At 29.2% G+C, this 11813-nt stretch overlaps 1 protein-coding gene across 1 annotated transcript; it reads right to left on the minus strand.

Moving 5' to 3' along the window:
- Positions 1-1071: 1071 nt before the first annotated feature.
- Positions 1072-3391, minus strand: LOC124832911 (glycerol-3-phosphate acyltransferase 1). Its single transcript, XM_047307246.2, has 2 exons — positions 2572-3391; positions 1072-2168 (listed from the first exon to the last, which is right to left on the minus strand). The coding sequence occupies exons 1-2, from the start codon at positions 3301-3303 to the stop codon at positions 1281-1283; spliced, it is 1620 nt and encodes a 539-aa protein (XP_047163202.2). The 5' UTR covers positions 3304-3391; the 3' UTR covers positions 1072-1280.
- Positions 3392-11813: the final 8422 nt, after the last annotated feature.

An 11813-nucleotide genomic window follows, 5' to 3' on the forward strand; every position in this document is an offset into this window, starting at 1 on the left:
TGGGTAGGTAGATTTCCCTCGTTTATGTTTATCCATGGTGTTTTCCAAAAAAAGATATCAAACACTGGTAAGAAATTTCCTTATAATAGTTTCATGGAAAAGAAATACGTAATTATATTTTAATTTTATTAAAAAAATCGTCACTATCAAAGTTTACAACCCTATCATAATTTTTGTATGCATTTTTAAGATACTTTAGTTAAAGTACAGTATTAACTCTTGACCACGAGTACAACATTAATTCGTGTGACCCATAGCATGGAAACAACAACGTTGTATTCATATTTAAAGTCTACAGCAAAAGTTAGTTTTGTTAGGTAGGTTGGTAGTTTTCGGAAAACTCAAAAATAGCTTACCAAAACTAAATTATTAATTATTGTATTTTATAAACACTTATTCATATATTATGTTTGACCGCATTCCGTATCAAATCAAACTTGTCGGTTTGTTTACAAAGAAATGTTAAATAATTGTTTTTTACCATTTCGAATCTAGAAAAATATTTTGCAATATTTATAATATGGTAATGAAGGATTACCTTATTAGTGTATGATATTGAATCCTGTCCAAGTAATTTACATAAATCCTTTGTGTAATTCTTGAATAATTAAAATTAATGTGGCTACCTACCTGTCAGCATCATATACATATATTTGCCTGAGTTTTCCAATGATAATGATAACAAGGAAAAGAAGTTTACATAGGAAATTGTAACCCCACATATTATATGTATATTAAACAAATGATTATTTGTACAACTTTATTATGCACTCAGACATACAATAACCACTTCAAGATTAAAAAATATGTATTCATGTGTAAAATATTTACTTTTTAGTATCTTCAAACTTTTTTTAATGATAGTTTTGATTGTTTAATATTTTGATTCATTTACCCAGTAATAATATTTTGTTAGAAGATGAGTTTTATTTTAAATAAAAATTTGACAGTCTAAATGTCATTTTCTCTCCAAAGCAATCACATCCTTAAAGTAATAAGTCTATTTAAATAAATGTTGAATATTGAATACTGATTGAGAATTAATCTAAACAAGTTTTAAATGTTTAACACATTAATTAATATGTATTATTTTGGTCACAATAATGTTTGTGTTTATGTTGTATTTGCAATCTAAGTTTACTTTTAAATCATGCAGTATCATATTTCACAATCATAATTATAATATCTAACCAAAAGAAAAACATAAATTAGGCAACAAAGAAAAAGTGTACAAGATGAAATCAGAAAAGATTAGTGGTAACCCAAGTCCCACATCGTGATTAGCATTTTGTTGTCCTCTTGTCTTGTTGGACAATCCCTTCATTCCCTGCCAGCATCATGTACTTATCCCTCCTCGTGAGTGTGGTGCACTCAAATCCCAAAGCATCGGCTAACTGTTTCTGTATAAAGTTTGCGACTTCACAGCTTGATCTTCCTCCTGCACATGTAAGTTCTCTGGGAAGTTTTCCAAGAACCTGAATGTAACAGCTAGGCCTTGGATTCATGAGAAAGAAAATAGGGTCCAAGCATTTCAACCCGCTTGCAGTGGTCCCATAGAACATGCTCACATGAGTATTGATAGCAACAGGCACAATCTCATCAGCCAATTCTGCAAAAAGTGAGCTGAACCTCAGTAAATATGGTTCCCTACAAGTTGTTCCTTCAGGACACACCACCAAATCCCCTTCTCTCAGAAGCCTTTCCATTGTTTCACCATCTTTTTTTCTGTCCCTTGTTAGTCTCACTGTCCTTATAGGGGCTATCAACTCAGACACCTTACTCAAGCTGTATGTCACTGCAGTCAAAGGCTTTGCCAAACATGTGCTTAGGAAAACAGGATCAAGAAGAGTCCTGTGAGTGCAAACATAGAGGACCCCTTGCTTTTGCTCTGACTTTTCAGGGAGAATCCCTTTGATTTGGAGATTTAAGCCACTCCAAACCCCTAATGATAATGCCCATCCATAAGGAAGTACAATGCCTAGAAGGATCCTATAAATGGCCAAAAGAATTCCAAATGGAAGCCACATGAACATACACAGAGCTGCTGAGGGTGTAGGCAGGAATGCTAGTCTTCCATCATGAAATATTAAGGGCTTTGGATATTTTTCCCTTGGCATCACTGAGCTAAAGTTGTTCTTGCTCTCTTCATTGTTCACCACATATGCTTCCTGCATTGTCCATGTAGCTGAAATTAGACACTATGAATGCATTGAGACAGACCTGATAAAAACGTGTCCACTGAATTATAATCTGTATCAAGATTATGAAAACAGTTTGTGATAGTGACTTTGGTCACAATGCTAAGGAATTTTTTGCCTTTGATGTAACGCAATCATCACAATCCTAGCTGTATCTACAGTGACAAATAGTGATGGTGACTGCAATTCAAAACCTTGACATCAGTGCAATAGATTTACAATATTTTGTGCCAATGAAACTTGACAAAATTTGCTTTTTAATTTAAATGGTCTTCTTCTTTGTTATGATTTGTAAGGCCCTTAAGAGCGCTGAACACGCAAGAGTTAAACAGTAACTGGGGTCATTAAACAGAGGAGTAAACCTCAGACTTACCTTGCAAAGGGAGAGGAAAAGATGATCGTGAACAGCAGAACTTCCAACCCCAATATCAGGTTTTGTGTCTCCAAAATAATCCTTCAGTGCTCTGTGCTTCACAAGTAAACCAGAACCAGAAAGCAAACCACTGAAGTAGCAACCAACGGTGTGCAACTCTGTGCCTACAACAGCATCAACGCTCAAATACTCCTTAAGAAACCCTTCCACCATAACTCTAGGCACACTCGTGAAGACAACTTTAGACCCTGCTGAGGCCAGAACCTCGTAAGCACGAAGGTTGAGATTCTCCAAATAAAACTTGGGTAAAACCGCCCTTGATATACTATCCATAACATTTGTTCTTAGCCCACAAAAGGTGATGAATGTCATGACCTTAAGCCTTAGCTCACGGTTCAAAATCCACAGCACAGGACAAGACAAAAGCAAGAGGAATGCTCTGAAAATGCTGCCACCTTCAAAGGCAACAAGCATGAAATAAGGAAAGAAAGAATGGGACCTCAAAAGGACTCTATGAATGTCACAAGCCACAAGTGTCTGTGACTCTCTACTCTCAAAATCATATTTGACAACACTAGGGAAAGAGGAAGGTTGAGGGGGTGGTTTGGATGACAAATACCCGAAATGAAACCCATAACTTTTCATTTTTCTTGCTGCTCTATAGTAAGAGTTGGCAAGCAGCTGGTACAGCACCCACTCTGCAAGCCTCAGCAGCATCATTGGAAACTCCATGCTCTTTTTTCACACTGGTTGATGAAGATGTGTTTCAGAAGGAGAAAAGGAGGCAAGAACAATAAATGAAAGAGGAAGAAGAAGAAGAGTCAGAGTGTTTATCGGTGATGAAGAGCGGATAAGCAGGGAATATTTATAGAGTCATTAAAAGGGTGCATGATGAAATTTTGACTGTAGCATTTGGTTAACCACGCTGCTGGCATTAACTTCACCTTCCCTTTTTATTTTTCTTTTTGTTGCCGTTTATAGTATTGGCTTATATCATCTTGCAAGTGCTCTGTACATGGTGCCAGATAATATTTAGCTTGGCTACTCCTGACATAAATACAGTAGGTAGGTTAAAATGTTGGTGACCGCCATGGAGAGCTTTTGGTATCTCTTTGAAATCTTTCCACAAGCACACGGTGTGCCACTAATTTTAAATGCCGTTGGAATGTGTGTGAATTATCCCTTTGGTCAAACAAATTTCCTTCCAAAATTTCCATTTCTTTTTCTCTTCCCACAATCCAATAGCAAGTTAGATCACCCACATCTTCGAATCATTTGACTTTCCAAAACCAATTACAGAATCATCGGTAGTCAAATTGCAATTGCTTCTCTCATTAAAACCTGTCGTTGACTCCTAGTTCTATTTATATATTATCACCACCTTTTCATTTCTGAGATGTTTTATTAACGTTTGACTTTGTTATGTTATGCTATGTACTACCTATGCATTGCATTCCCAATGCTACGAACAGTTACAGGATTTGATTTTAATTTTCCAACTACCGTTCATTTGAACTTCAAATTAAATGAAGTCATATTTATGACAGCAATGCTGTGATCATGGTTGTAGTAGAGAAATGAGAAGCATGCATATGTGTTTGTGTGATTACTAGAAAACATGCATAGTAGGTAAAACAGCAAAGTTACTATTGAAAATGTAATGACATGCATTTGGTACAAAACGTTTGAAAAGCTTGTGGAACTTGTTTTTGTGTGTGAAGGTTAGAACAGCAATTCATGTCACCCTCGTTTTTTGGTTTGGTGAAGCCTCAATCATTTGATATTGCTGTTCAATGCACGTAGATTGTATGGAAAGGTTAAGAAGATTCACGTATCTATGGCTGCTTCTTCTCATTTCTGTTTTCTCTTTCTTACATCAATGACACAAGTTTCTTAACATTATTTGTAAGCCAATAAGAATTTGTATTTTGTTGGATTAATTTTAATACTTTTTATTCAATTAAAAGATAGATAATTGATTTGCAAAGTTATATGTGAAAAATAAAATACTTTTAAAAATGTAATGTAAATAATTGTGATTTATTTAGTCGAAGTAACAAATAAAGAATAAAAATGCAAGTAATATTTTATATATGTTTAAGTAGAATTGGTCATTGTAATTGACTTTTGTTAGAAGATAGATGTCGCGATCCCTTAAAATGGCGGGTATTTAAATCTAAATATTTTTGTATAATAAAGGATTACTTTTCGTATCTTTAAAATTTATCTGATATTAATTAAACATAATTTGATTTTATATTAGTTAATTTTGTCTTATATTGGTATTTAAAACCAAATATTTTTATCTATAATAATATATAATTATTTTCAATGAACAACTTATATACGTGATTTTAATGAATCAATTTATAATTTTTTAATCATTACAATATTATTTTCTGGTTATTAAAATTTATATAACTAAAGTTAAATCAAAGTAAAATCTATTTTGTTATTTAATTGAAACATTTGAACATTAACATCTTAACATTAAACGTGTAATGTAATTCAATTTTTTTCTTAAACAATTTGAATAGTTAAAGTGTTTAGTTAATAAATGTTTACGTATGTCTTTGTCTTATTGTCATAATTTTAATACTTATATATATATATATATATATATATATATATATATATATATATATATATATATATATAAGGATAGTATATAAATAAGAAAATATCATAAATTCAGAAATAATAAAAACAAATAACAAATTGCTTTCCCATAACATGAAAAAAAAAATTGAAGTCTGTTATTCGTCTTTTTACTTCTCCCATTATTCATGTAATTGTGTGACAGACAAGTTTTTTACTCAATACCTTATAAATATAATATCAGACTAATATAATATAATTAATAACATACTAGAGAAATGCGAGAAAGCAAATATCATTATTTTTTTTTTCAAAAATAAAAAAAGGAAATAATAGTAAATAGTAGATAACATATGTTATTAAAAAAAACAAAATATTAAACATATTTATAATTTTCAAATTTAAACTAATTATAAATACTTAGGTTTAAAAGAATAAGTTAATAATTCAATAGACAAATTGTGTTGTAATTATTATAATTTTTTATTACTGTGAATTTTCAACTTTAAAATTTAAAAATTGAATAAAACTTTAAATTTTGAATAATAATCGTATTTATTATAGTTTTGAAAATTGGATCAAACTAGTTGATTTGACCAGTCAAAGAACAAGTTTGGAAACAAACCCAGTCAAAAACGGTCAAACTGATGGATTAAACTTTTCAAAACGTGATTTAAAAAAACAAATTTAATTTATTCTAAAAAATATATATATTTAACAAATTTATAAATTTAAATGAATTATATTTAATGGTAAAATATATATTTAGTCATATATATCAATTTCTTTCTTATTTTCCTATGATTATATATTATATTAGTTTTTCAGTTTTTGTATTTTGTAAATAAATTTATTCCATGATTATTATAATACATGCTATTTAGATTTGTATATTTATTTTGAATGTTAAAAATAGCATCAAATTATCATTTTTTTGTATTATAATATTAAATTATTTAATTTTTATTTATTACAACTAATTCAACCATTAGTAACTATTGAAGAATTAAACCTTAAACTAGTTTCTTAATTTTCTATTTAAAAAACATGGGCATTTATATAGTGTATCATAATTGATTGCTATAAAATTTAAATATATATATCTTAATTTTGAATGTTTTTGTGTATGATAGTCCATCTTATTTGTTTGTGTTTGTGCGATGATTGTATAACTCGTGTTGTTATATGAAAACTTATATATAAATGTAGATGATTTTGGAATTAATGATTAAAAAGAGAAGATGTCAGACCCTTTAAAACCCCAACTTAGTGGATTACATGTGTAAGTACAAGGGGGACTGAAATTCAGAAAGTGGAAGACATGTGTGTGATGCAGATTGGACGATCGATTTTGACGGTAGGAGTAAAACTTAAACTTTCAAATTTCGTGCCACTTTTCTGCATGCACCCTTCGTCTTCAACCTTCTGAGTTTTCATTCTCTCCTCCTTCTCTCCTCCTTCTCTCTACAAATCCCCTACTTCTCTCTAAGAATTCTCACCTTTTCCTTCTCCTGATCAACAATCAGATCACTTTTAAGTCTTCCTGGTGTCAAGAGCTTTCTTTTACATCGATCAAGTTGCTGGTTTGAGTTGGTAAGTTCATCACTCTCACAACATTGTGTTTTCTGGTACATGCAAACCAAGTTTCTGGTGCATGAGTTATCATCTCATTCTGAACACACTTCTAAGAATTTTGGTGGTGAACGATTCTCTGCAAACCGTGAACGTCCGGCTACGCTTAGAGGTAAGGGAAGCTTATATAATTTGATTATAATTCTTTGTTTGGATGATTGAATGGTTGTTGATCGTTGGATGAATATGAAGCATGGTTATTAATGCATGTTTGGCGGTATGAATGTATGAGTTTTAAATGATGAGGAAATGGTTTGAGATATGATTTTGATTTTTAAAGTCTGCAATATATTGCGTAATTCTGTGTTGTCAACCGAGAGTCATTTATTGACCGTTCGGTTATCCTTGGGTATTCGATCTGGACTGGATTCTTCTTCTGTGGAAAATTTCAGTTAATGACCGATCGGTTTTCTCTTGGTGTGCTACTAAGTAAGTGTTTGGTCTAAGTATAGTTTCCTCTTTATACTTCCTAAACAGTTTAGTTAATGTATTCTATAATACATAAAGTCGTAGATGTTATCGTTATTTTTCATTTAAAATAAGTTTGCGTAATTGTGTGTGTGTGTGTATATATATATATATATATATATATATATATATTCCTTCATTTTGATTTAAGTTTGCGTAATTGTATATATATATTCCTTCATTCCTCCCCAATTACCCTCATTCTGCCTTAGGTCTGTTTTACCCATCACACTAAAGATGTGTCAATTTCTCAATTGGGTTCTACCATCCCCACGTGGCTCACTCCTTCCCTGTCACACTCTGTTTTTCCTTGACATCTCCACATCAATGGCACAGGCCACATTCATCATTATTTCCCAAGAGAAAGGATTTGCACCATGCAAGTTTCGCATCCTTGCACGAATTTCTTCCTTCAAGCCAGGATTAAAGTACGAGAAAAACGGTTTGTCATTCACTCGTGGTACCTGGCAGTTAAATATTCAAAACTTATAATATAATCCTTCATACTTCCTGTTTGCTTCAGAGAAGCTAACTAATCATAAACACTTCCTTTCCTTCCCCGTTCCTCCATATCTCTCCAACATCTCTTTTTGCAAATCTTCCCATGTTAACTCCTCATCATTCAACAGAGAATGAAAAAAAAATGTATTGTGTCTCCTTCCATATAAAGTTGGGCAATGTTCATATGAATTGTTTCACGTGTCTCTTAGACATTAAAATACGTACATATATGTATATATATATATATATATGTACATATGTATACATATATATATATAAACATATATGTACGTATACATATGTATGAACATATACGTACATATATGATACGTCGTGTATGTACACATATACATACATATACGTACACTGCACATTCATATATAGTTTCCTTTTGTTCTTTTCAATCATTTCTTCAAACTCAAACTATACACTCTTTTCATTGCGTTGAGTAAGTTTCAGTTCTTCTTTTCTCTAAGTTTCATTTCTTCTATCTTCTTAATTACTTTTTAAGTCTCATTTCTTCTCTCTTCTCATTGACTGTAAATTCAGTAACATGACAGAAACAAATGCAGATTTGAACATGGAAGAAGCAAATGTATATCTGAATATGACAAAATTAGGAAATTCAAGATTTATGCATATAGTATGTAGCGCAATAATGTTTGTCTTGGCCACAATACTTGGAATTTTCAAAAAAATAGAAATTGATTTACCGCATTTAGGTAATTTGTGCATTCAAATCACTACCTAAAACAAAACTCTCGAACATCACCTCACTCATTGTGAGTAGCTAATTTGAGTATATATACATATTCGTACGTACATATACATACATCCTTGTATATATACATGTACGTACATACATACATATACATACCTTGTCTTTATCCTTTGTATCAAAATTAAAGTCTACAAAATCTATTACACATATGTAAGTGAATGTATGTATATGTATGTACATTTTTATATGTGTATAGATGTATATGTATGTATATATGTATACATACATGTACGTACGTATATAAACATATATGTACGTACGTATGAACATATATGATATGTCATGTATGTACACATATACACACCTTTACGTACACTGCACATTCATATATAATTTTCCTTTTTTCTTTTCAATCATTTCTTCAAATGTAAACTATACACTCTTTTCATTTTGTGGAGTAAGTTTTAGTTTTTCTCTCCTCTATGTTACTTTCTAAGTTTCATTTATTGTCTCTTATATATTACTTTCTAAATTTCATTTCTTCTCTCTTCTCACGTAATCTCAATAACATGGCAGAAACCTATGCAAATCAGAATATGAAAGAAACAAATGCAGATTCGAATATAGTCAGAATTAGGAAATTTAAGATTTATACACAAAATACGTAGCACAATATTTTTTTATCATATTTTTACAATTATATGTTTTTGTAATATTCATAGTTTTCATTAAAATTCAAAGTAATGTAAAATGTTATATTTTAATTTTAAAAATATAAGATACCAATCTAAACATTGAAGTTTAATGTTAAAATTATTTAAAAATATATATTATTTATTCTTATAATATATCATGTAATAAAAATAAAACTAAAAAATATAATAATTTTTTTTCTAATAAAAACACAATATTTTTTAAAGGAACTCGAAAGAGAGATCTTTTCAAACAAAAATTAGTTTGTTTTAAGAAAGAAAAAGAATATGCAAGAAGTGAAAGACTAACATAGATTTTCTACCAACAACCTCAAAACAACTAAAGAAAGGTGCCTGTCATTTTAATATTACTTTTAATTTCTTTTAAAAAGATGGAACATAGCTATGCAATATATTAGCATGCATGAAAATAACCCTGAGTGAACCAAAAACCCTTTGTTGTTAGCGTGCTTTATTTTTGTGTTTTTTTATCTGTACTTATGGAGTGAGGGAACAATGGTGTCATTGATGAACAGTGAATTTCTTATGCAATATTTCGGCCAATGCAAACTCAAAATGAGGCTTTGATTACTTCTATTTTCATTAATAACTATTCTTTCCACTGAAAGAAACTGAGCTAGAGATGGGACATTATTCTTCATCCCAAACTTTTTTTCCTTTTCAACTCTTTTATTGAATCAACGGAATATATATATAGACACGTATACATACATATGAACATATACGTACATGACGTACACGACATACACCTATATATACCTATACGTACACGTATATATACCTATACGTACACGGCATATTCATTCAGTTTTTTTTTTATTTTCTTCAATAATTTCTTTGCAAATTATACACTCTTTTCACCGCGTAAGTATTAGTTCTTCTCTTTTCTCTATTTTCTAAGTTTCATCTCTTCTATGTTACTTTCTAATATTTGTTTCTTCTTCCTTTTCACTGTAACATGAGAAAAACAAATGCAAATTCAAACATAGGAAAAGCAAATAAAGATCTAAACATGGCAGAATTAGGAAATTAAGGATTTATGCTCAATACGTAACACAATAAAGTTTGTGTTGTTCACAATATTTGGAATTTTCAAAAAGATAGAAATGAATTTATCGCGTTTAAATAATTTATGCATTGCAATCACTATCTATAACAAAACTTCCGAGGAACTAATTGTGCCTCCATTACCTCCTTTATTGTGTGAGCAGCTAATTTGAGTATATATATATATATATATATATATATATATATATATATATATATATATATATATATATATATATATATATATATATATATATATATTACATCTAGCAACTTAAAACAGAAAATGCGCTAAGTTTTGTAATACTGAAGGAGACAATTGGCTCCAAAAATATCTAAACACAATTAGTCGAGTTTTAAGTGGGTTTTGTGACCGAAAATTATAAAAACAAAAATGGTCCAATTTTTGTAGAGGAATTAAAATCAAATTTTACACGTTTTTCTACCCATTAAATAATTAAAATTGAATAAAAGTCTATTTGTCCTTAGCATATCACTCCCTGTTAAGAGTAATTAAATTATACTAGTAATCTTACAAAGACTAAAAATCATGTTAGATGATTCCTAAAAAAATCAAATTTGTTTCTTTTGAAAAATAATCGGTTAACTTTAGCTAAAATATTTATTACTAGATTTTTTTACTAACTGAGAAAGGAAAAGAAAGGCAATGCATTGCAAAAAAAAAGAAATAAATATCCCGTGACACATCTTATTTGGAAAATTCATTCCACATACCTCATTCTAAAATGTATTATATATTTTTAGAAAGTTTCTCTCAAACAACTAATTACGATTCTATCATCCCTTCATCGGATAATTTGAATGTATGGTAATTTTTACCTAAGTAGAAAATTGTTTACTGTCTGATAACCAAGTAAAAAGTTTATTTTACGATTATGTTTTTTTTATTATAAAAAAAATTAAATATATTTTTATTATTTAATTTTTGATAAAAATTAATTTTTTTTGAAGTTTTGATTCAATTTAGTATTCAAATTAAAAAAAATGTGAATTTAATTTTTTATCTAAATTTTATTAAATTGATTTGACATTTTAAAATGATTAAATTCACGTTTACTTTTAAAAAGGTAGAGATTAAATTGTCTAAAATTAAATGGAAAAATTAATTTTTAGTGAAAAGTAATAGATTAAAAACATATTTAACACATGCAAATATAATTTTACAAAAAATATGTGATTATGTCGTGTTGTTAAGATATAATGAACTTCATTGGTTTAAACATTGATTTTTTTATAAATAAATAAATAAGTAACTATTTAAACTTAACATAATTTAAGATATTTATTTTATAATAATAATAAAATAATAAAATTATTATTGATAGTGTTATATTATAAAATTTATTAAATAAATATTTTTTATAATTTTATAGGTAATTTTTAATTTGAAAAAATAATAAAATTTAAAAACAGCCAAGAAAAAAACGGTTAGATTTTATAAAAATTATTTAAAGGTAAAATTGGAAAGAAAATATGACACTAAAAATAAAATCTCTTATGTGTGTGTGTGTGTGTATATATATATATATATATATATATAT

This window comes from Vigna umbellata, chromosome 1, assembly GCF_029865625.1.
Source record: "Vigna umbellata cultivar VRB3 chromosome 1, Vumbellata_1.0, whole genome shotgun sequence".
NCBI lineage: Eukaryota > Viridiplantae > Streptophyta > Magnoliopsida > Fabales > Fabaceae > Vigna > Vigna umbellata.